This window comes from Mobula birostris, chromosome 20 (genome assembly GCF_030028105.1).
Source record: "Mobula birostris isolate sMobBir1 chromosome 20, sMobBir1.hap1, whole genome shotgun sequence".
NCBI lineage: Eukaryota > Metazoa > Chordata > Chondrichthyes > Myliobatiformes > Myliobatidae > Mobula > Mobula birostris.
This window is the reverse complement of record NC_092389.1, coordinates 1902195-1929477: the sequence shown is the minus strand read 5'-3', so window position 1 is coordinate 1929477 and position 27283 is coordinate 1902195. Positions and strand designations below refer to the sequence as shown.

General features: G+C 41.1%; 1 protein-coding gene across 16 annotated transcripts in view; it reads right to left on the bottom strand.

Moving 5' to 3' along the window:
* sik3 (SIK family kinase 3) overlaps window positions 1-27283 on the bottom strand; it is a 444540-nt gene that overhangs the window by 174460 nt on the left and 242797 nt on the right. For all 16 annotated transcript variants that reach the window (XR_011889794.1, XR_011889796.1, XR_011889795.1 and 13 more), the window contains one exon: window positions 12990-13151. Coding sequence is in view for 3 of the 16 variants with exons in the window: in XM_072283868.1 (XP_072139969.1) it covers window positions 12990-13151 (162 nt within the window). In the remaining 13 variants the exon portion in view is untranslated. The remainder of the gene's footprint in view (window positions 1-12989; window positions 13152-27283) is intronic.

The following is a 27283-nucleotide window of genomic DNA, read 5'->3' as shown; positions in this document are numbered from 1 at the left end:
AAAAAGTGGACTCAACACCAATCCTTGCTTAACATCACTAGTCACTGGCAGCCAATCAGAAGAGGATCCTTTTATTCCCACTGGCTGCCTCCTACCAATCAGCCAATACTCTAACCATGCTAGGAACTTTCCTGTAATACCATGGGCTCTTAACTTGGTAAGCAGCCTTATGTGTGGCACCTTGTCAAACTCCTTCTGAAAATCCACTGCATCTCCTTTATCTCCTCAAAGAATTCCAACAAGTTCATCAGGCAAGATTATCCCTTAAGGAAACCATGCTGACTTTGTCCTATCTTGTCCTGTGTCACCAAATACTCTATAACCTCATCCTTAACAATTGACTCCAACATCTTCCCATCCACTGAGGTCAGGCTAACTAGTCTATAATTTCCTTTCTGCTGCCTCTCTCGTTTCTTAAAGAGTGGAGTGACATTTGCAATTTTCCAGTCCTCCAGAACCATGCCAGAGTCCAATGATTCCTGAAAGATCATTACTAATGCCTCCACAATCTCTGCTACCACTTCCTTCAGTACCCTAGGGTGCAATTCATCTGGTCCGGGTGACTTACGCATCTTTAGGTCTTTCAATTTTTTGAGCACCTTCTCCTTTGTCATATTAACTGCATTCACTTCTCTTCCCTCACACCTGCCACACTGTTAGTGTCTTCCACAGTAAAGACCATTAGTTAATAGTCAGCAGTTAATGTTTCAGGTCTGAAATACTTCAACAAAGGTTTTGCACCTGAAGCATTAATCTGTTTAGCAATCTCTTTGATCACTTTGCACTAAAATATCTTTGCAAGTATGACAAACATGAAATAGTGTGTTGGGAAATGTATGAAAATGTATTTTGGTAAAAGTAACAAAAGTGCAAACTATTATCTAAATGGGGAGAAGGTTCAAACATCAGAGGTGCAAAGGGACTTTGGAGTCCTTGTGCAAGACTCCCAGAAGGTTAATTCACAGGTTGAGTCTGTGGTAAAGGCAACAAATACAATATTGACATTTATTTCAAGGGAAATAGAATATAAGAACAAGGAGATAATGCTGAGGCTTTAAAAGGCACTAGTCAGGCCACACTTCGAGTATTATCAACTGTTTTGGGCCCATATCTTAGAAAGAATGTGTTGTCAGTGGACAGAGTCCATAGGAGGTTCACAAGGATGTTTCCAGGAATGAAGAGGTTAGCATATGAGGAGCTTTTGACAGCTTCGGGCCTGTAATCACTGCAATTTAGAAGAATGCAGGGGGATCTCATTGAAACCTACCGAATGTTGAAAGGGTTAGATAAGGTGGATGTGGAGATGATGTTTCCTCTGGTTAGGGTATCCATAACTAGAGGGCACAGCCTCAAAATTAAGGGTTGATCTTTTTAGGAACAGAAGTAAGGAGGACTCTTTATTGGCCAAAGAGTGGTGAATCTGTGGAACACTACCACAGGACTGCGGCGGAGGCCAAGCCCGTGGGTATACTTAAAGCGGAAGTTGACAGACTCCTGATTGGTCGGGACATCAAGGGATATGGTGAGAGGGCAGGTGTATGGGGTTGAGTGGGATCTGGGATCAACCATGATCAAACAGGCGGAGCGGATTCGATGGGCTGAACGGCCTAATTCTGCTCCTGTGTCTCGTGGTCTTATGGTCTTAATGCTACATCTGCCCCATACACCTCCTCTGTCACCACCATTCAGGACTCCAAACAGTCCTTCCAGGTGAGGCGACACTTCACTTGAGAATCTGGTGAGCTATTGTATCTGGTGCTCCTGGTGTGGCGTCCTCTGCATTAGTGAGACCTGATGCAGACCGGGGGACTACTTTGTTCAGCACCTTCACTCATCCTGCATGGCTACACTTTAGGCTATCTCAAGCACATCTTAATCTGTGGTGGTCATTGATACAAACAATGCATTTCACTCAATGCTTTGATGAACATGTGACAAATACTGCTAACCTTTAATCTTTAAAGGTAGCATCACCTGGTGGCTACCCGTTTTAATTCAACTTTCCATTCCCATGCATCTGTCTATGGCCTCCTCTACTGCCATGAAGCCAAACTCAGACTGGAGGAGCAGCACTTTGCATTCTAACTGAGTAGCCTCTAACCAGATGAGATGAAAATCAACTTCTCTAAATTCCAGTAATTTCTAACCCCTCTCTCCTTTGCTCTTTTCTCATTCCCATTCTCTCACCCCTTCTCTTCTCTTCACCTACCCATCTCCTCCCTCTGGTTCACCTCCTCTTTCCCTTTTTTCATTGGTTCACTCTTCTTTCCTATTAGATTCCTTCTTCTTCATCAATTTACTTCTTTCATCTGTCACCTCCCAGCTTCTTACTTCATTTCCCCCGCCCCATCCTCAACCCATCCGTCTTCCCCCTCACCTGCCCGCTTGTACTCCTTCCCCTCCCCCTACCTTCATTTCATGGCTCTGCCCTCCTTTTCCAGTCCTAATGAAGGGTGTTAGTCCAAAACACGGACTGAACTTGCTCCTCCATAGATGCTGCCTGATTGCTGAGTTCCTCCAGCATTTTGTGTATGTTGCTCAAGATTTCCAGCATCAGCAAATCTCGGGTTTGCAACTAAAATGGACTGTTTATTTGTTTTAATTTGGTTCTTTCTTATGACAGATGTGTGGAATTTATATTTTTGTTTTCCTTGAGAATCCTGCTTACCTGATGCTATGTCCCTGTGATGCTACTGCAAGTAGGCTTTTCATTGCATCTGTGCACACATGTATTTGTGCAGATGAAAATAAACTGGAACTCATTCATATCTTTTCTAAGAACAGGTCAAGCTCAGAACAAAAACCGTAATCTCAAAAAAAATTATAAGCTCTTTACTTGGTTTACATAGGTCCATGAAATAACTTACATTTACCGAATAAAATAAAAAGCAAATCCAAATATACTTTATATATTTTATTAATACCAGTATATTACTGGCCACCACGCTCATTTTGGGATTCAACACAAAATGCTAACATATCACTAGTTGCACAACCATCTTCTAATCTGCGATACTCTATTATTTAAAGAACTAACAATTTGAAGATATTTGCTAATATCAAAGTAACTTGAAATTTAAAAACGCAAACACGAGGAAATCTGCAAATGCTGGAAATTCAAGCAACACACGTCAAAGTTGCTGGTGAACGCAGCAGGCCAGGCAGCATCTCTAGGAAGAGGTACAGTCAACGTTTGGGGCCAAGACCCTTCGTCAAGACTAACTGAAAGAAGAGATAGTAAGAGATTTGAAAGTTGGAGGGGGAGGGGGAGATCCAAAATGATAGGAGAAGACAGGAGGGGGAGGGATGGAGCCAAGAGCTGGACAGGTGATTGGCAAAAGGGATATGAGAGGGTCATGGGACAGGAGACCCAGGGAGAAAGGAAGGGGAAGGGGGGAAGCCCAGAGGATGGACAAGGAGTATAGTGAGAGGGACAGAGGGAGGAAAAGGAGAGAGAATATATATATAAATAAATAACGGATGGGGTACGAGGGGGAGGTGGGGCATTAGCGGAAGTTAGAGAAGTCGATGTTCATGCCATCAGGTTGGAGGCTACCCAGACGGAATATAGGGTGTTGTTCCTCCAACCTGAGTGTGGCTTCATCTTTACAGTAGACGAGGCCGTGGATAGACATCTCAGAATGGGAATGGGATGTGGAATTAAAATGTGTGGCCCCCCCCATCCATTATTTATTTATTATTATTATTAATTTTTTTTTCACTCTCTCTCCTTTTTCTCCCTCTGTCCCTCTCACTATACCCCTTACCCATCCTCTGGGCTCCCCCCCCACTTTTCTTTCTCCCTAGGCCTCCTGTCCCATGACCCTCTCATATCCCTTTTGCCAATTACCTGTCCAGCTCTTGGCTCCATCCCTCCCCCTCCTGTCTTCTCCTATCATTTTGGATCTCCCCCTCCCCCTCCCACTTTCAAATCCCTTACTCACTCTTCCTTCAGTTAGTCCTGACAAAGGGTCTCTGCCCAAAACGTTGACTGTACCTCTTCCTAGAGATGCTGCCTGGCCTGCTGCGTACACCAGCAACTTTGATGTGTGTAAATTGAAACTTAACTTGAGCTAAAAGAAAACTATATGTCAATAGACAGTTCTAACCATGAACAAAATAGAAAGGTAAATACAATACAGGTCAACCTTCACTAATCCGGCACCATTGGGACCTGAGGAGTGCCAGATTAGTGAAAATGCTGAATTACAGAAGGATCACATTAAGCATAATCAGTGCCGGATTATCGAAGGAACCGGATTACAGGGAGTCGTATTAGTGAAGGTTGACCGTATTTTGATTTATAGGCACTACAGAAGTGATTATGGAATGCTCAGGGTTCATGGAAAATAAAAATTTTCTGTACACTGCAAATACTTTCAGAACGGAGGGATGTTATCAAATTTCCTTTTATTTATCCCAATGAATGTAATTACTCATAAATGCATGCATATATGTAGGAACATATCTGAATATCCTGAGCCTGGATTTCCACGAGAAGTAAAACAGCTTGGTCTTTTAAAAGAAACATGCCAAAAAAAAAACAGACACGCAATTTACAATTCAAGAAAGTTCCACTGTTATCAGAGAGTTTCCATAAAGATGAAAATGAAGTTTAAAACATACTCCACCAACCATCCAGTCTACAATAATGGCAACTACGAAAATGTAAAACTGATCCAGATGTAGTTTTAGTGCATTCCATTGTTGCATGCACAATCCTGCCAGCAGAATTTACACATTTCCTCACAAAAGAGTAAATCTGCATTTAGTGATTAATAATACAAGAAAGATGGAATGGTACAGTGGCATAAGAGTTTGGATTAGTGAGTGACATTGCGTAACTGTAGATTAAGCTTTCTAAAGTTAACAGCATTGTGGATACAGGTGGCCCCCACTTTTCGAACATTCGCTTTACGACACCTCGCTGTTACGAAAGATCTACATTAGTTACCTGTTTTCGCTAACAGAAGGAGTTTTCACTGTTACGAAAAAAGGCAGCGCACGCCCGAACAGCCAAGCTCCTCCCCCGGAACTGTATTCTAGCCAGCATTGCTTAAACATGTGCTTTATCTCGATTTATTTTGTGTGCATCCATTAGCAAGATGAGTTCTAAGGTATCGGAAAAGCCTAAAAGAGCTCATAAGGGTGTTACACTTAGCGTAAAACTAGACATAATTAAGCGTTTCGATCGTGGTGAACTAAGTAAGGACTTTGTCTGCGTGTTGAATTTGCCTGCGTCCACCATTCGCATTATTTATACGCAGAGAGAAAGAATTTTGAAAGCTGCCGATGTTACTGTTGGTTCTGCTTGTAGCAAAGTGGTCTCTCTTAGTCAGCATCCAGTAATGGATAAAATGGATTGATGGGTGTACAAAGCGTGGTGTTCCGTTAAGTTTCCTTATACTTAAGGAGAAATCAGTCAGTCTTTTTAATAAGTTGAAACAGAAAGCACTGGACGATGGTGACGGAAGTGGAATTTAAAGGTAGTCATGGGTGGTTTGATCGGTTTCTGAGGCAAGGGCAGCTTCATAGTTTAAGCAGTGGTCCCCAACCTCCGGGCCACGGACCGATACATTGCCGCGATGAATGCAGTGGTGCAGCGGTAGTCGGAACGCACCCAGCACATCTTTAAGAAAAAAGCCGAAATAAACAAGCTAATTAATTAGGTGCCGCCCGGCACGTAAATGTCAGCCCAGATCAGAGGCCATTGCTGATTGCATCAGGTGGTTATTCGTATAAGCAAGAGTTTAACTGTGATGAAATTGCAATTTATTGGAATCTTCCCGATTCCGGTAAGTGAAACTACACTGTACATACATTATTTCTACTTTATATCGGCTGTGTATTTTTATGTGTTATTTGGTATGATTTGGCAGCTTCATAGCTTAAAGGTTACTGGAGAGAGTGTTTCTGCTGAGAGCGCTTGCGCCGTCTTTTTGCCGAGAGTGCTTCCGCGAGATTTTCGCTGCACTATACAGTGCTGCAGAAAAGTATTTCTACTTTATATAGGCTGTGTATTTATCATATCATTCCTGCTTTTACTATACGTTACTGTTATTTTAGGTTTTATGTGCTATTTGGCGTGATTTGGCAGGTTATTTTTTGGGTCTGGGAACGCTCAAAATTTTTTCCCATATTAATAAATGGTAATTGCTTCTTCACTTTACGACATTTCAGCTTATGAACTGTTTCATAAGAATGCTCTACCTTCGGATAGCGGGGGAAACCTGTACCTGCTATCAGTGAAAATATGGATATTAACAATTATTTTAAATAGAATTTTGAGCTCAAAAACTATCTATACAAGATTCATAAACAGAATCCCTGACACTTAAAATATTTCCTTGTCTTACAATGCTAACTTTACCTTACCTCCACTAAAGGTTAATAGTGGCTAGCTGCTTCTAAGTTATATTTGTAATTGAAAGCAAACCTTTCCAACTAAGCAACAGATTTCAAGGAAAACAAATATACTGGGCAGCACGTGATGGAAAACAATCACTTTGAAATTTTTATCACCTCAAAAACATGGCAAACCTATACAGTACAAAGAGCTCATGATAGTGTTGGGAAACATTTTCTCTTTTTGCATAAAATGAAATAAACCACAGTAGTAGAGACAGATGCATTAGGCGATTTAAGAGACTCAAAGATACATATATGAATGACAGAAAAATGAAGGGATATGTGGCAGGGATGGATTAGATTGATCTTGGAGTAGGTTAAAAGGTTGGCATAATATAGTAGACTGAAGGGTCCATATTGTTCTATATTTTATGATTTCTCTAGCGCTTTGGAGGCTGAGGGGTGACCTGATAGAAATATACAAAATTATGAGGTACACACAGATAGGGTAGATAGTGTTTTTCCAGGTGAAAATGCCAAATACTAGAGAGTTTAAGATCAGAGGGGGAAAGCTGAAAGCTTGTAAGGCAAGTTTTTATTTTACAGCAAGTGATAGGTGCCTGGAATGTGCTGCCAAAGGAGGTGATAGAAACAAACATGATGACAATCTTTAAGTTGCACTTAGATAGACACATGAACAGGAAGAGGCCAGGAGGCTAAGGATCATGTGCAAGCAGATGGCATTAGCACAGTCAGCACAGATTTAGTGGGCCACAAAATCTGTTTTGTGCTGCAACGTTCTATGTTTTACGCTCTTCACTGAGAGAACCATGTACAAAAAGTGGTACAATTTGCTAGCTGGCTACAGGTGCAAACTGAATGCCCTATACAATCCTATAAACATCTTTGCACCAACTGACAGGTCAAATCCACCATTGTCATTTCCAGCTTCTGCGGGTCCAAGTTAATGAAGAAGCATCGAACGTGCAATGAAGATTTCTGGTATAACCTATTCCAACCCACAGTATGCAGCCATTCTCAATTACATGAAGCTCGAAGTAGAAATTAGCAGCATAGCAGGTAGGTGTGAATCCGGGAACCGTAACAGAATAGCTCATGCTTCCTCAGAGAATAACCAGCTTTAACTAATTCCATTTCCCCCTGCTATATGAAGAGACAACATTCAACAGCATATTTTGCCAGACTGCTCCAAGACACTTTACTGCCCTACTGTTTGAACTTAACACTGAGCCTCCCTATCATATTCAATATTTCTGCACTCCAAACTAATTTACTGAGTTTTTTCTCCATCTAATACTTCTCTTGCTAATGTGCATGGGGATGGGGTGTAAGCATCAGAGACATTATAGAGACCAAGTGGCAAGAGTCAGTGAAGAGCTTATCCACTCAGAGTCTACAGGGCCTGTGCACTTTTCTAGGTTACAATATGTAAGTAAATATCCTCCTGTAACCTCACACAAACTCCGATAAGAGTGATATTGAAAATGCCAACACTGGAAATCTGAACTCAAAAAAAAAAGGAAGTGATGGAAACAATTACAACTGATATATGAAGCATTTTCCTATTTGGGTCCCTCTGATGTCTTGGGAATACAGGATTCCCCCACCATCCGAAGGTAGAGCATTCCTATGAAACGGTTCGTAAGCCGGAATGTCGTAAAGTGAATAAGCAATTACCATTTATTAATATGGGAAAAATTTTTGAGCATTCCCAGACCCAAAAAATAACCTGCAAAATCATGCCAAGTAACACATAAAACCTAAAATAACAGTAACATATAGTAAAAGCAGGACTGTTATGATAAATACACAGCCTATATAAAGTAGAAATACTTCTCTACAATCATTGCCTGCACTGTTCTCCGTAGCAAAAATCTCACGCAAGCGCTGTTGGCAAAAACACGGCGCAAGCGCTCTCCAGTAACCTTTAAGCTATGAAGCTGCCAATCATACCAAATAACACATAAAAATACACAGCCGATATAAAGTAGAAATAATGTATGTACAGTGTAGTATCACTTACAGGAATCAGGTAGACAGCGCAGAGCACACTGATGATGGTGTGTTAGGCTGAGTCGTCACAGGTTGGGGTGGTGCAGTGGCCCCCACCCTCCGGGCAGCGACCCGATCTGGATCCGCAAAGCATGCAGGGGTACAGCGGTGGCCAAGACGCATCCAGCACATCTTTAAGAAAAAAGCCGAAATAAACATGCTGATTAATTAGGTGCCGCCCGGCACGTAATTGTCAGCCCAAATCAGAGGCTGCATCGCCACTGATCTGGGCCGACATTTACATGCCAGGCGGCACCTAATTAATTAGCATGTTTATTTCGGCTTTTTTCTTAAAGATGTGCTGGATGCCTCCCAGCTACCGCTGCATTCTCCATGAATCGGTATCTGTCCGGAGCCCGGGGGTTGGGGTGGTGGGACACTGGGGTGTCATCTCATCGTCGTCTGTTTCCACCAGGGCAGGCAGGTCATCTTCTCCTATGACTGCCTGCCTCGATGTCGAAGGTTGAGGTTCGTCGTCTGCTGTGGCTGATGTGGAAGGCTTGCTTGACTGCTGAGCCTCGCGCATTTTTCTACAATACAGTTCTTTGTAAGCACTCAAACCATCTTGCAAATATGCCCTAAGCCGATATACCCTTTCAAAATTAAAGTCATACTTTATCATTGCAGCGAAAATCTCACGTAGTTGCTTCACGTTTAGTTCCTGGACGACTTCACCTTCGGTCCATTCGCCACTGCGTTCGGTTTCAATTGTTATCCTTTCCTCTTCCAATTGCATCAGCTCTTCATCTATCGGTTCTTGGTCATGGGATGCCAAAACCTCTTCATCTTCGTCAACTTCCACAAGCCAAACTCACTTTGTCCTTACTTCGTTCACCATGATCGAAACGCTTAATTATGTCTAGTTTTACGCTAAGTGTAACACCCTTACGAGCTCTTTTAGGTTTTTCCGATACTTTAGAACTCATCTTGCAAACGGCTGCTCACAGGCATGTGTTTAAGCAATGCCGGCTAGAATGCCGTTCCGAATCTGGGGGAGAGCGGCTGCTCGGGACGCGTGCTGCTTTTTTTCCGCGCGCTGCTTTTTTTGTGCGCTGCCTTTTCTCGTAACAGTGAAAACACCTTCTGTTAGCGAAAACAGGTAACTAATGTAGGTCTTTCGTAACAGTGAGGTTTCGTAAAGCGAACGTACGAAAAGCGGGGGACACCTATACAGTGAATACCCATGTTACAGAGGAGCTTCACTCGTCAAAAGCTGTTCATATCGTAATTTTCCATACTGCAAATCCTTGATTAGAACTGACAAAATTTTATCGTCTCTTTCATATTGTGTTTCTCCCATCACGTGAATTCTGAAAGAGGGAACTTTTGTTCTGTATCTCAAAATATTTGGTAGTGATTTGTGAGATCCTTGAGGCTAAATTTCTGCAACCTAAACTACTGTACAGAGGGAGGGGCATTCTTAAATCACATCACCCTCCAGTAGATAGAAAAATGCTGGTTATTTGAAATATTGTGGAATATTGGTAGCTTGGGTTGCTTATTTGGAAGTTGCTTTGATCGCCAAGCTTAGCAAAATGATTGCAGACGTTTTGACTCCAATTGAGAAGCCATCATTAGTGCACAGTTGAGGATGTCGTCTCCTCAGACTGTCAGCTTATATACTCCTCCAGGGTCTAATCAATATCCATTCAGGCCCCAGATTATATAAGCAGGCATTCAGAGGAGAAAACACCTTCGATTGCACACTGATGATGGCTTCTCGATTGGAGCTGAAACATCTGCAAACATTTTGCCAAGCTCGGCAATCATCCAAATTTCCAAATGCTGGTTATGTTGCGAGAATGTCCCTTTAATGGCAGAGTCCTGAGTTTGTACCTGCAAGTGCAAGTCCTGGCAACATGTCAATACAACAGCACGCAAAGAAACAATGCTGATCTGAGAACTACTACACAACTGAAGAGTGAATCCTTCATGGGCACTAGGACAACAGGATCCATCAAAGTTGCTGGTGAATGCAGCAGGCCAGGCAGCATCTCTAGGAAGAGGTACAGTCGACGTTTCAGGCCGAGACCCTTCATCAGGAAGGGTCTCGTTTTTTTGCGTTTTTCAAAGGACAACAGGATGATGTTTTAATACCATTAAAGCATCAAAGCATTTTACAGCTTATGTTATCTTCAAAGTTATACTCCAATGAAAATTTCACTTCACTCGTGTATATTTGTCATAATCTTAAAATTTCTTCTCATTATGTTTTGTTTAACAGCATCAAAGGCCAATAGAAAATAGGGAAGGGGTGGAAAGAGAGCACAAAACAGAGCAAGTCAAGAAAATTTCAAATACTACTCAAACACGTAGAAGGTTAACAAAGAGCTAAGCTACATATTATAAGTTAAAATTGATTTTAACAGGAAAACTGACGTTAACAGGAAACTAATTAAAACTGATTTAAAGGATTTAAAGGCACGTAAAATATTATGAATTAACAGTCTGCTTCAACAGGCCTGGCAAGAACCATCACATTCTGCCAACAGAATTTAGAACATTTGGCTACAAGCTAAGCCAAAACAGTTTATAATAATGAAGGTCTGTTTTATGGAACAGTGGAGCCAGGCTCAGCTCAAGGTTACTGTGAGCAAGATGCATGCCAATCTGCCAATTCAAAACTCTAGCACAGGTTTCACAGCAATTCTTATTGAATGAAGGCTTCAATTTTAAGATTATTAATAAAGAATGTCAAATTATCCTTAAGATGCATACTTGCACAAATTGTACCTGATCCATTTCAACCAAATAACTAAATCAAGGTGCTATCCAAACAAAGCAGCTAGTTAAAAAATCTGAGCAACTGATTCCACTTCTAAAGAAACATTGATCAGGGGTGAAAATAAAATCAACTACTAAGGTAAAAGCAGTGCCTTGTGTCTCGAAGTACAAATTAAAATAGATTAGTGTAGCATTTGTGCTCACTGTTAATACAATTATCAAAATTACTGCAGTAATTATAATCCTCCATTTTCTAAGCTCTCACAGGGTCCTTCTTATACCAATCAAAAACGCAAAACCTGCACTAAAGCAGGGGTTCCCAACCTTTTTTTGTGTCGTGGACCGATACCATTAAGCAAAGGGTCCATGGACCCCAGGTTAGGAAACCCTGCACTAAAACCTGTGAGCATCAGTGGGTTCATAAAAGATATAGGCTACTTTTATAAACCCAATGATTCTCACGGCGACCTGGACTATACCTCATCCCACCCTGTCACTTGTAAAAGTGTCATCCCCTTCCTCAGTTCCTCTGTCTCTGCCGCATCTGCTCTCAGGATGAGGCTTTTCATTCAAGAACTAATGAGATATCCTACTTCTTCAAAGAAAGGGGCTTCCCTTCCTCCACCATCAATGCGCGCTCACACACATCTCTTCCATTTCGCACACATCTGCCCTCACACCACCCTCCTGCCAACATACCAGGGGCAGGGTTCCTCTTATCATCACTTACCACCCCACTAGCCTCCACGTCCAGCACATATTTCTCCGTAACTTCTGCCATCTCCAACAGGATCCCACCACCAAGCACATCTTTTCCTCCACCACCCCCCACCCCCGTCCCACTTTCTGCTATCCACAGGGATCGCTCTCTTTATGAAACCCTCGTCCATTCATCCCTCCTTACTGATCCTCCTGGTACTCATCTTTACAAGTGGAACAAGTGCCACACCTGCCCTTACACCTCCTCCCTCACTACCATTCAAGGCCCTAAACAGTCCTTCCAGGTGAGGCAACACTTCAGCTGGGAGTCTGTTCGGGTCATTAACTGTGCCTGGTGCTCCTGGTGTGGCCTCCTGTATATTGGTGAGACCCGCTGTCGACTGGGAGACCGCTTCACCGAGCACCTATGCCACAAAAAGCTGGCTCTCCCAGTAGCCACCTATTTCAATTCTATTTCCCATTCCGACATGTCAGCCTATAGCCTCCTCTACTGATGCAATGAGGCTACACTCAGGTTGGAGGAGCAACACCTTATATTCCTTCTGAGTAGCCTCCAACCTGATGGCAAGAACATCGATTTCTCAAACTTCCGGTAATTGCCCCCTTTCCTTCACCATTCCTCATTCTTGTTTCCTTCCCTCTCTCACCTTATCTTCTTACCTGCACATCACAATCTTTCTTCCATGCCTTCTGCCCTCACCTATCAGATTCCCACTTCTCCAGCCCTGTAACTTTTTTACCAATCAATTTCCCAGCTCTTTACTTTACCCCCTCCCCCTCTCCCCGTTTCACCTATCACCTACCACCTTGTACTTCTTACTCCTCTCCCCCCTACCTTCTTACACTGACTTCTCCTCTTTCTTTCCAGTCCTGATGAGGGGTCTTAGCCCGAAACATTGACAGTTTATTCCTTTCCATAGATGCTGCTTGGCCTACTGAGTTCCTCCAGCATTTTGTGTATGTTGCTTTGGATTTCCAGCAGATCTTCTTGTGTTTGTGATACATATGTATTGTATGTTGACCATAATTTATTCAATGCTCTGATTCAAATGTTTCAATCCATGCAAAGTAGTTCATATCAAATTTAGTACTTTACAAACAATGGCAAATTAAAATCTATGTACCTGCAATCTTTATGTTAAGGTTAGCATCCAGGAGTAGGTTTTCAGCCTTCAGGTCTCTATGTACAATGTTTCGACAGTGACAAAAATGGACAGCTGCAACAATTTGCTTGAATTTCTTTCTGGCTTCCTTCTCTGCCATTCGTCCATGGGCCACAAGGTGATCTACAGTTTTGAAAGATAAGAGGGAAAAGAGGCACAGTGTCAGGTACATGAATTAAACAACAGCTGCAACAGGTGACACCTCACATCTTTCTGTCAGTAATTGTGATGATGCTAAACATCATATAAAAATTAGTCGTTGGTAAATTTATTAGGACCAAAAGCTATATACTTTCTTTATGCACCACTACATTACTTCCCTGAACAACTAACAGATATTTTTGTTTTAATCAACATGAAAAAATTAATGCAGAGAAAAGGAACAATTCATTAGCTTGAAGGCAAGTCCATCGTATCTAATACATATTTTGAAAAGCCAATTATAATTAGCACACATGATTCCAGCAGCAAATACTGCATAATGGTTTTATTGGTTCAAACTAAAATACTAAAAATCTATGTATAATTTTAAAGGACCACACTGCCTCCTGAAAAGACCATTGCCTCTAACTACAGAAATCATGTTCAACACAAGACCAAATGTTTTTTTTTCATTCAGATTGCAACCATGCAATAAGCTGAGATGCCAGAACCTAGACAGCTCAGTTTAGGCTAGGAAAGAAAAAGCAAATACCCTGTAGTAAAAAGTCTCCCTTTGCCAGGCTGAGCCATCATACAGTTGAAGTCAGAAGTTTACATACACCTTAGCCAAATACATTTAAACTCAGTTTTTCACACTTCCTGACATTTAATCCTAGAAAACATTCCCTGTCTTAGGTCAATTAGGATCACTACTTTATTTTAAGAATGTGAAATGTCAGAATAATAGTAGAGAGAATGATTTATTTCAGCTTTTATATCTTTCATCACTTCCCCAGTGAGTCAGAAGTTTACATACATTTTGTTAGTATTTGGTAGCATTGCCTTGGGTAGCCTTCCACAAGCTTCTCACAGTAAGTTGCTGGAATTTTGTTCCATTCCTCCAGACAGAACTGGTGTAATTGAGTCAGGTTTGCAGGCCTCCTTGCTCGCACACACATTTTCAGTTCTGCCCACAAATTTTCTATCAGATTGAGGTCAGGGCTCTGTGATGGCCACTCCAATACTTTGACTTTGTTGTCCTTAAACAATTTTGCCACAACTTTGGAGGTATGTTTGGGGTCATTGTCCATTTGGAAGACTCATTTGCGACCGAGCTTTAACTTCCTGGCTGATGCCTTGAGATGTTGCTTCAATATATCCACATAATTTTCCTTTCTCATGATGCCATCTATTTTACACCTCGGACTTCAACTACTGCACAGTGTCTTGTCATCTTCAGAAGTTTTCGGATGACTCTGCCATAGTTGGATGCATCACCAAGGGTAATGAGGTTGAGTACAGGGCTACGGTAGGAAACTTTGTCACATGGTGTGAGCAGAATTATTTGCAGCTTAATGTGAAAAAGACTAAGGAGCTGGTGGTAGACCTGAGGAGAGCTAAGGTACCGGTGACCCCTGTTTCCATCCAGGAGGTCAGTGTGGACATGGTGGAGGATTACAAATACCTGGGGATACGAATTGACAATAAACTGGACTGGTCAAAGAACACTGAGGCTGTCTACAAGAAGGGTCAGAGCCATCTCTAGTTCCTGAGGAGACTGAGGTCCTGTAACATCTGCCGGATGATGCTGAGGATGTTCTACGAGTCTGTGGTGGCCAGTGCTATCATGTTTGCTGTTGTGTGCTGGGGCAGCAGGCTGAGGGTAGCAGACACCAATAGAATCAACAAACTCATTCGTAAGGCCAGTGATGTTGTGAGGATGGAACTGGACTCTCTCATGGTGGTGTCTGAAAAGAGGATGCTGTCTAAGTCAGGGGTCCCCAACCGTTTTTGCACTGCGGACCGGTTTCATATTGACAACATTCTTGCAGACCGGCCGACGGGGGGGGGGGTAGGGTTGCCAACGAACAAGAGTAGCAGTCAAATACGTTGTTTACCCCGAAAGACTACAAGGACCATAAAGCCTTGCGCGGGCACCTGTGCACATGCGCGATTTCTGCATGCATATACGTGCCAATTTTTTCTACAACTTGGTTTTGGCGATTCTGTTCGGGGGGGGGGGGTGCAGTGTTAATCATGACCGGAATATAGGTGATATGTGGCTAATACACTCAATTCGTTTCTAAAAGGGTTTATCTAACGAATTTAATATTAAACACACAGCGCATATTTTCCTCGCATGAATATAGCGATAAGTCAATTATCAGGGGAGGACAGGGGAGCTTGAATTCAGTGTTGAACGAACTTCCAGTAGAAGTGGTAGGGGCAGGTTCGATATTATCATTTAAAGAAAAATTGGATAGGTATATGGACAGGAAAGGAATGGAGGGTTATGGGCTGAGTGCAGGTTGGCGGGACTAGGTGAGAGTAGCGTTTGGCACGGACTAGAAGGGCAGAGATGGCCCGTTTCCATGCTGTAATTGTTATATGGTTATATAAGTAAGTCAATAGCATCATAGCATTTTAAGTAACGATTGGATATTAAACACACAGCACATATTTTCCCCGTATGAACATATAAAATCATTGCAACACACCAATATCGCTGAATCAGTGGGAGCCCTGGGCTTGTTTTCCTGCAGCAAGACGGTCCTATCGAGGGGTGATGGGAGACAGCGATACTCGAAGGGGGTTCCTTATGTCCAGTCTATTCCGCAATTTAGTTTTCGTTGCATTCATTGCAGAGATATATTGGAAATGGAAGCAACGTTTTCAGTGCTTTCCTGGCTATCTCAGGATATTTAGCCTTGACTTTGATCCAGAATGCCGGCAGAGATGTTATGTCAAACATACTTTTCAGCCCGCCGTCATTTGCAAGCTCAAGGAGTTGATCTTCTTCCCGCGCTGACATGGATGACGCGCGGGTAATGACCTCGCCTGCGTAATGGCTCAATAGTGCGTGACAGGGAATGAGGAAAGGTGCAGCTGACTCATATCGCCAAATCATATCGTTTCCTCGTGGCCCGGTAGCGCATGCTTTGCGGCCCGGTACCGGTCCGCGGCCCGGTGGTTGGGGACCGCTGGTCTAAGTTGCATGCCATCTTGGTCAATGTCTCCCATCCACTACATAATGTACTGGGTGGGCACAGGAGTACATTCAGCCAGAGACTCATTCCACCGAGATGCAACACAGGGCATCATAGGAAGTCATTCCTGCCTGTGGCCATCAAACTTTACAACTCCTCCCTTGGAGGGTCAGACACCCTGAGCCAATAGGCTGGTACTGGACTTATTTCCTGGCACAACTTACATATTACTATTTAACTATTCATGGTTCTATTACTATTTAATTATTTATGGTGCAACTGTAACAAAAACTGATTTCCCCCGGGATCAATGAAGTATGACTATGACTATTTGTGAAGTGCACCAGTCCCTCCTGCAGCAAAGCACCCCCACAACATGATGCTGCCACCCCCATGCTTCACGTTTGGGATGGTGTTCTTCACTCACCCTTTTTCCTCCAAACATGGAGGAAAACGATGGTCATTATGGCCAAACAGTTCAATTTTTGTTCCATCAGACCAGAGGATATTTCTCCAAAAAGTAAGATCTTTGTCCCCATGTGCACTTTCAAGCTGTAGTCTAGCTTATTTTATGGTGGTTTTGGAGCAGTGGCTTCTTCCTTGCTGTACAGCCTTTCCGGTTATGTCGATATAGGACTCGTTTTACTGTGGATATAGATATTTGTCTGCCTGTTTCCTCCAGCATCTTCACAAGGTCCTTTGCTGTTGTTCTGGTATTGATTTACACTTTTCGCGCCAAAGTACGTTCATCTCTAGGAGACAGAATGATGGTTGCGTGGTCCCATGGTGTTTATACTTGCATACTATTGATTGTACAGATGAACGTGGTACCTTCAGGTGTTTGGAAATTGCTCCCAAGGATGAACCAGACTTAACATCACAAAGTCCTGACCTCAATCTGATAGAAAATTTGTGGGCAGAACTGAAAAAGCGTGTGCGAGCAAGGAGGCCTACAAACCTGACTCAGTTACACCAGTTCTGTCTGCAAGAATGGAACAAAATTCCAGCAACTTACTGTGAGAAGCTTGTGGAAGGCTACCCAAAACATTTGACCCAAGTTGAACAATTTAAAGACAATGCTACCAAATACTAACAAAGTGTATGTAAACTTCTGACCCACTGGGAAAGTGGTGAAAGAAATAAAAGCTGAAATAAATCATTCTCTCTACTATTATTCTGACATTTCACATTCTTAAAATAAAGTAGTGATCCTAACTGACCTAAGACAGGGAACGTTTTCTAGGATTAAATGTCAGGAATTGTGAAAAACTGAGTTTAAATGTATTTGGCTAAGGTGTATGTAAACTTCTGACTTCAGCTGTATCTCCTGGTAGATTTTCAAATGCAACATTTACAGCAAGCAGACGAACTGGGAATCTACAATTAATGGGATGTTTTCCTTAAGGATATTATATACATTTTACATTTAATACCAAACATGTAGCCATGCAGATTTGAGTTTAATGCACATTCTTGACAAAGTAGTATTGGAAATTTAGTTTTCCCAAATTAATTCACTGTGAGAGACTTCAAAATAGCTGAATTTAGCAGTTATCCATAGTTATCTTGAGAAGGCTATTGCCACTTTAACAAAATTCACGGCTTTCTCCCTGATCTGCTGCATTCCTTGCTCCTATGCTGCTACCAACTGTAAAATGTACAGATTCTTAGCAAGCAACAATAAATGAACAATGACAGCATCTAAGTTAGGACAAAATACAAGTTGGAGGGAGACCCTGAAGTGATAGACTTCTTGGAGGTAGAGTCACAGGGACGAAATGGCCCTTCTTTTCAACATTTTTATTGATATTATATAAATTGCATGAATACAAATACAAAATTCATAAGGATACAAGTAAATAATATGAATTACATTACATTCAAATCACAGTAATATGATCACAGTATCCCATATTCCAAATCAATCATGTAGAAAATGACCAGATTATGAAATGAAATAAAATAATTGTATTTTATTAAAAAAAATCTACCAAAAAAAGAAACAAAAAAACCTTACCATATAATAATAATGGCTCAGATCCATACTTTAATAACAGTTCAAAGATAATGAAAATAATTCAGAAAGGGCCCCCATAACATTAGAACATCATGTTTAGAATCAGAAATCGAACAACGAATCTTCTCTAGATCAAGGCATAACATAACATCAGATAGCCATTGAGCATGAGTGGGTGGGGCAGCCTCCTTCCATTTGAGCAAGGTCGCCCTCCTGGCCGTAAGAGACATAGAGGCCAATACCCACAAATTAGATGGCTTCAGTTTTGTAGCACTATCCTCAACAATATCAAACATGGCAGTCAAGGGATTGGGCTTAAAAATAACATTGAAAAGTACCGAAGAAGTTTGAAATACATCTTTCCAAAATTTTTCAAGGCTCGGACTGGTCCAAAACATACGAATTAGTGTGGCCACTCCTTTAGTACATCTATCACAGTAAGGGGAAATATCTGCGTAGAAACTGGACAGCTCATCTTTAGACATATGAACTCTATGTACCACTTTGAATTGTAATAAAGAATGATGAGCACATAATGATGAAGAATTAATTTTAAAATAATCTTCCAGCTCTCTTCAGATATGAAAATCTGTAAATCCTTTTCCCAATCTCCTTTAATTTTATCTAAAGAGGCTTTTTTCAGTCCCAACAGTAGACCGTAAATGTAAGATATTGAACCGTTGTCAAAGGGTTTCAGGTTAAAAATTGTATCTATTATATTCTTATCTGGACTTGTAGGAAATGCATGTAATTGAGATCTTAAAAAATCTCTAATCTGTAAGTATCGAAAAAAGTGAGTGTTGGAAAGGTTAAATTTCGTTGAAAGTTGCACAAGAGAAGAGAGATTCCCTCCATCAAACAAATCCTGAAATTGTTTAATACCCAATCTATCCCATTCTTTAAAAGATAAGTCAATTAAAGAAATGGCCCTTTAAGATTTACATTAAGCCCTTCAAATGTCTCACCCTACACCTTCATAGGGCCTTCTTGGAGAAATCCCCTTTTTAACCCAACCAATAAAATTCCATGCTAACCATTAATGGCAACCATGCAGAATATATATTTTCTTTCAGAATATCACACACAGCTTTCCAGATAAGTATACAGAGTACTGATCAGTTTTATGGTAGTGGTGAAAAAAAACAATAAAAACATTAATGGAGTAGGATGTAAAAGCAAATGCAGGCACAACTGCACTTAAGAAAACTGTGATTTAAAAAATAAAGAAATAATTAAGTAAAAGGAGTGTGGAAATAGTCATTTTTTTCCCATATAGATACCACCAAACTCCCCACTATATTTAGGAACAACTACATAACGAATCACACAAGGACTAAACGTCCAGTCTAAACCTTTGGTGCAATAGAAATCTTAGACAGTAGTTGTAACTAAAATAAAAAGGAAGTGAGTTTCTATGGGGTGATTCCACAACTGAAGATACATTGAATTAAACGCAAATCTGTCAGTGAGCTGCTTTGCTAAAGAGCCAGGCAGTGAGAGCTCTACAGTACCCACACTAGCCTTATAGAAAGTATTTGCCAGTGGTAATTAAAAATTACTTGTGACCTATTGCCAATATGCTGGGTAATAACTATATTCCTCACGAAAGCTTGAGAATTCTACATTTAAGTATAACATATAAATGAGGATAATTTTTTGCACCAAGGTCTTTATCCTTCCACCCTGTGCTGTAAATATAAATCTATTTTGACTTTCTGCACCAAATATGACAATCTGTTCCAAGGTAACCTTTCTTTAACAGGATGTATACAACTTTGATTTAACTCAAAGAAATTATTACACTTTTCAGAATCAGAATCAGGTTTATTATCACCAGAATGTGGCGTGAAATTTGTTAACTTAGCAGCAGCAGTTGAATGCAATACATAATACAGAAGGAAAAAAATAAATAAGTAAATCAATTACAGTATATGTATATCAAATAGATTAAAAATCATGCAAAAACAAAAATAATATATATTTAAAAAGTGAGGTAGTGTTCAAGGGTTCAATGTCCATTTAGGAATTGGATGGCAGAGGGGAAGAAGCTGTTCCTGAATCACGGAGTATGTGCCTTCAGGCTTCTGTACCCCCTACCTGATGACAACAGTGAGAAAAGGGCATGCCCTGGGTGCTGGGGGCCTTTAATAATGGACACTAACTTTCTGAGACACTGCTCCTTAAAAATGTCCTGGGTACTTTGTAGGAGCAAAAATTGAGCAGCTATAGGAACTCAGCAGGTCAGGCACAAAACAGAGAAACAGGCAATCAACATTTCGGGTTGAGACTGTTTATTTGGACTGAAAGCAGAGAAGAGAGATAGCTAATAATGGGGGAGGGTGGATGTGGCAAGAACTCTCAAACAATAGTTGGATTCAGGTGAGGAGGGGTTCATGGGTAAATTGAGTCAGGTGGGAACTGAAGAGTGGATATATTGATGGAGACAACTACTTGACAAGTGGAATACAGCACCAGGAAGTATATGGTCATGCACTTTAGTAGAAGGAATAAAAGCCCAGACGATTTTCTAAACGGGGAGAAAAATTCAAAAATCTAAGGTGCAAAGGGTCTTGGAAGTCCTCATGCAGGTTTCCCTAAAGGTTAATTTGCACGTTCAGTCGATGGTGAGGAAAGCAAATGCATTGAGCATTTATTTTGAGAGAACAAGAATATAAACACAAGAATTTAATGCTGAAGCTTTATAAGGCACTGGTGAGGCCTGACTTTAAGTGTTGTGGGCAGTCTTGGGCCATTTATTTAAGAAAGGATGTGCTGACATTAGAGAGGGTTCAGAGGACATTCACAATAATGATTCTGGGAATGAAAGGCTTATCATATGAGGAGAGTTTGAAGGGAATGGAATTTAGAAGAATAAAGGAGGATCTCACTGAAACTTATCATATGGTAAAAGGCCTTGATAGAGTGGATGTGGAGAGGACATTTCCTATGGTGGGGGAGTCTCGGACCAGAGGACACAGCCCCAGAATAGAGGGTCATAGCTTTAGGACGGAGATGAGGATGAATTTCTTCGTCCAGAGGGTGATGAATTTGTGAAATTCATTGCCACAGGTGGTTGTGAAAGCCAGCTCATTGGATGTATTTAAGGCAGAGATTCATAGGTTCTTGCTTAGTCAGGGCACGAAAAGCAATGGGGTGAAAGCAGCAGAATGGGTTTGAGAGGGAAATGGATCAGCCATGATAGAATGGCAATGCAGACTCAATAGGCCAAATGGCCTAATCCTGCTCCCAAGTCTTATAGAAACATAGAAAATAGGTGCAGGAGTAGGCCATTTGGCCTTCTGAGCCTGCACCCCCATTCAGTATGATCATGGCTGATCATCCAGCTCAGAACCCTGTACCAGCCTTCCCTCCATACCCCCTGATCCCTTTAGCCACAAGGGCCATATCTAACTCCCTCTTAAATATAGCCAATGTACTGGCCTCAACTGTTTCCTGTGGTAGAGAATCCCACAGATTCACCACTCTCTGTGTGAAGAAGTTTTTCCTAATCTCGGTCCTAAAAGGCTTCCCCTCTATCCTCAAACTGTGACCCCTCGTTCTGGACTTCCCCAACATCGGGAACAATCTTTCTGCATCTAGCCTGTCCAATCCCTTTAGGATCTTATACATTTCAATCAGATCCCCCCTCAATCTTCTAAATTCCAACGAGTACAAGCCCAGTTCATCCAGTCTTTCATCATATGAAAGTCCTGCCATCCCAGGAATCAATCTGGTGAACCTTCTTTGTACTCCCTCTATGGCTAGGATGTCTTTCCTCAGATTAGGGGACCAAAACTGCACACAATACTCCAGGTGTGGTCTCACCAAGGCCTTGTACAACTGCAGTAGTACCTCCCTGCTCTTGTACTCGAATCCTCTTGCTATGAACGCCAGCATACCATTCGCCTTTTTCACCGCCTGCTGTACCTGCATGCCCACTTTCAATGACTGTTGTATAATGATTGTAAAATTGCCGATTGCGTGCCTCTGATCTGGGCCAACATTTATGTGCCGGGCGGCACCTAATTAATTAGCTTGTTTATTTCGGCTTTTTTCTTAAAGATGTGCTGGGTGTGTCATGGCTAACGCTGCATGCTTTGTGGATCGGTATCGGTCGGCGGCCGGGAGGGTGGGGGCCACTGCACCATCCCAAACTCCGACGACTCAGCCTAACACACCATCATCAGTGTGCTCGGCGCTGTCTTCCCAATTCCCATAAGTGATACCACACTGTACATACATTATTTCTACTTTATATAGGCTGTGTATTTTTAAGTGTTATTTGGTATGATTTGGCAGCTTCATAGCTTAAAGGTTACTGGAGAGCGCTTGCGCCATGTTTCTGCTGAGAGTGTTTGCATGAGATTTTCGCTACGGAGAAAAGTGCAGGCAATTATTGTGGAAAAATATTTCTACTTTATGTAGGCTGTGTATTCATCATATCATTCCTGCTTTTACTATACGTTACTGTTATTTTAGGTTTGTGTGTTATTTGGCATGATTTGGTAGGATATTTTTGGATCTGCGAACTCTCACAAATTTTTCCCATATAAATAAATGGTAATTGCTTCTTCGCTTTACGACCTTCCGGCTTACGAATCGTTTCATAGGAACGCTCTACCTTCGGATGGTGGGGGAAAACTGTAGTCACTAGCAACCAACCAGAAAAGGCTCTCTTTATTCCCACTCTTTGTCACCTGCCAATCAGCCAATGCTCTATCCATGCTAGCTAGTATCTTTCCTATAATGCTCTTAACTTGTTAAGCAGCATCATGTGTGGCACCTTGTCGAAGGCCTTCTGAGAATCCAAGTACACAGCATCCACTGATTCTCCTTTGTCCTTCCTGCGTATTATTTCTTCAAAGAATTCCAAGAGATTTGTCAGGCAAGATTTTCCCTGAAGGAAACCATGCTGAACTTGGCCTATTTAATCATGTGGCTCCAAGTACCCCAAAACCACATCCTTAACAATCAACTCTAACATTTTTCAACCACTGAGGTCAGACTAAATGGCCAATAATTTCCTTTCTTTTGTCTCTCTCTCTTCTTGAAGACTGGAGTGACATTTGCAATTTTCCAGTTCTCAAGAACAATGCCAAAATCCACTGATTCCTTAAAGATCACTACTAATGCTTCACAATCTCTTCAACCACCTCTTTCAGAACATCTGATCCAGGAGACATATCGACCTTCAGACCTTTTCAGTTTCACAAGAATCTTCTCCCTAGTAATGGCAACTTCACACACTTCTGCCCCAACACACTTGAACTTCTGGCATATGGCTAGGATCTTCCACAATGAACACAGATACAAAATACTTACTCAGTTCGTCTGCCATTTCCTTGTCCCCCACTGGGAAAATCAGGTTGGTGCCAGATCGCAAGAGGAAGAATTTGTTGAATGCCTATGAGATAGTTATTAAGAGCAGCATGTGCTTGAATCTACTTGGGGAAAGGCTATCATGGATATTGTGTAATAATCCAGATTTTGTTAGGGAGCTTAAAGTAAAAGCACCCTTAGGAAGCAGTGATCATAATATGATTGAATTCATTCTGCAATTTGAGAGGGAGAAACACAAGTCGAATGTATCAGTATCGCAATGGAATAAAGGGAATTACAGAGACATGAGAGAGGAGCTTGCCCAGGTGGATTGTAGGGCGATACTGGAGGGGATGGCAGCACAACAAAGGTGGCTGAAGTTTCTGGGAATAGTTCACAAGGAGCAGGATAGATGTGCCCCACAGAAGAAGTAGTTCTCAAATGGCAGGGGTGGCAACTGTAGCTGACAAGGGTAGTTAAAGACTACATAAAAGCCAAGGCAAGGGCATATAAGGTAGCAAAAGTGGGTGGGAAATTGGATGATTGGGAAGTTTTTAAAAGTCCAACAAAAGGCAACTAAAAAGCCATAAGGGAAAAGATGAAATATGAGGGCTAACTACCCAATAATATAAAACAGGATTCCAAAAGGATTTTTTCAGTTATATAAAGAGTAAAAGGACGATCTGAATTTATATTGGACCACTGGAAAATGATGTTGGTGAGGTAATAATGGAGGACAAAGAAATAGCAGTTGACCTTAATAAGTACTTTGCATCAGTTCACAGTGGAAAACACTAGCAGTATGCCAGAGGTCCATGAGTGTCAGAGAGCAGGATCTTTTGATTTGCCTTGTAATTTTTCTTTTGTAATTGCTATTACAAAGGAAAAAGTGCAAGGCAAACTCAAAAGGTCTTAAGGTGCACAAGTCCCCTGGACCAAATGAACCACAACCCAGAGTTCTGAAAGAGGTTGCTGAGGAGATAGCAATGTACTGGTTACGATCTTTCAAGAAGCACTTGATTTTGGCATGGCTACAGAGACAATTGACAGGCCACACTTTTTTCAACAGTTTTTAGCCCCATATCACAGAAAGAATGTGTTGTCATTGGAGAGAGTCCAGAGGCGGTTCGCAAGGATAATTCTGGGAATGAAGGGGTTAACACATGGGGAGCATTTGGCAGCTTTGGGCCTGTACTCACGGTAATGTAGAAGAAAGCATGGGATCTCAGTGAAAGCTACTGAATGTTGAAATGACTAGATAAGGTGGATATGGAGAGGATGTTTCCTCTGGTGCGGGATGTCCAGAACTGGAAGGCACAGCCTCAGAATTGAGGGGCGACCCTTTAGATCAGAGGTAAGGAGGAACTTTTTCAGCCAGAGAGTAGTGAATCTGTGGAATGCTCTGCCATACACAGCTGTGGAGGCCAAGACTCTGGGTATATTTAAAGCGAAAACTGGTGTTGAGTGGGATATTAGATCTATCTTAGATCTAGTCCTGTGCAATGAGACAAGTAAGATTAATGATCTTGTAGTCAGGGATCCTCTTGGAAAGAGTGATCATAGTATGATTGAATTTCGCATTCAGATGGAGGATGAAATAGTTAGATCTAAAACTAGTGTATTATGCCTGAACAAGGGAGACTACAACAGGATGAAGGAGAAGTTGGCTAATGTGGATTGGGAGCACAGGCTATTTGGTAGGACAGTTGAGGAACAGTGAAATACTTTCAAAGAGATTTTTCACAGTGCTCAACAAAAGTATATTCCAGTCAAAAGTAAGGACAGTAAGGGTGGGGAGAGCCAGCCTTGTATAACTAAGGAAATATAAGATAGTATCAAATTTAAAGTTCATGTGTACAAAGCTGCAAAGTGTTGTGGGAGAATGGAGGATTGGGAAAACTTTAAAAAGCAACAAAGAACAACTAAACAAGAAATAACAAAAGGGAAGATAGAGTATGAAAGTAAATTAGCACAAAATATAAAAACAGATAGCAAAAGTTTTTATAAATATATAACGCGGAAGAGGGTGGCTAAAGTCAACGAAGGTCCTTTGGAAGAAGAGAAGGGGGATTCTGCAGGGAGCGCTCATGGAGTGAGGTCATTTTTGGCTTCGCTCTATTCCCGTTATCTTTTTTTTAACCTATGATCTCCCTTACTTAACCAATTTTTACCTACACTAGAAGATTTATTTTATTTTACTGATTTTTTCTTGAACTATAACTGTGAAGTCTGAAGAAATGAGTACAAGATCCAAAACAAAAGACGGGAAAGATTCCGATGGGAACAGAGAAAAAAGAAAAGGTGATCCTAAACCAACGGAGCTATCTTATGAGATTATGATGAAGTTTTTAGAGGAAAAATTTGATGAACAACATCAAAACTTATCTGAAATATATGAACAACAATGTTAAAGTTTTAGAGAAGACTTAAAGTCAATCATGGAATCTCTGAAATCGCTGGATTGTGAAGTTAAGCAACATCGAAGTAAAATTTCTGAACAAGATACTATATCTCAGAAGACTGACTTAAAAATCGAGAAATTGGAGCAGAACTTAGCTTTGGAACATTTTAAATCCAAGGTTATTGATCTTGAAGATCAATCTAGAAGACAGAACTTACATATAATTGGTCTCCCTGAGGATGTTGAGGATGGAGACCCTATAATATTCTTTTCTCAACTTTTAAAGGATGAGTTTAGTTCAGGATTTCTCAATAAGCCTCCATTGCTCGACCGCGCCCATCGCATACCGCGTCCAAAATCGGTATCCGCTGAATCTAGACCGAGGCCAATTATTCTCCATTTCCATTGTTAGCGTTAAAGAACAACTTATCCGTGTTGCCCGCCAGCAAGGTATGATTAAATATCGACAACATTCATTCCGTTTGGTTGAAGACTACAGTCCCGATGTAATGAAAGAGCGTTTGGCTTTTAAACCTCTGATGTCGGAATGCTATCAAAAAAATCTTAAACCGGCATTATTACACCGTGCACGTCTAAGAATCTCTCTTTTCAACGGATCTCGTCGTGTCTTCCATTCCACAAGTGCTGTTCGAAGTTTTTTGGATGAGAACTACCCATCTGATATGAACACCACCCTTTAATTAATACTCTGCGCTTTCAGCATCGGCTCTTTGTTCAGGTGGTTTAAAAAAATAAATAAATAAATCTTTTTGGAAGCGACATTTCTAATTACTTTTATTTATAATTGACTAATCATATGCATTGGCACTAACTTTTTTTCATGTATTTTAGAAATCACAATATGTAGATTATTATAGTACAGAGATTAATTTTTTTTTAAATCGGATTTCTTTATAACATATATTTTTGGAGTTGCCTCCTGCAGAAATGGGGTTAGATTTAGTATTAGTTAGTTCTTTCTTCAGCCTTCTCTGGCTTAGTTCGGGGATTTCAGGGATGGAGGGTGGGAAGGTCTCTTTTTTCTTTTTTATTAATTTTTTCTATTGGGCTGATTTAGTACTACAAAGATGTCTACAGTGTTGTGATTTCCTGTTCCGCTCTGAATACTTATTCGTCTTCCGATCTCATGAGTTTACATTATGGTTAACTCTTTATATACCAAAGGGTTAGCATTAAATTATGGCTCACATAAGATCTTCAAAGTATTCCAAAGACTGAATGCTCACATTATTTTTGCACAAGAAACTCATGTAAGGAAAGAGGATAATCAACGCTTCTTTAAGTTTTGGAAAGACTAACAATACCACTCAAATTCCCAAGCCAAAGTCTTCAATTACATGTACTCATCAAGACATTATCTCAGATCCTA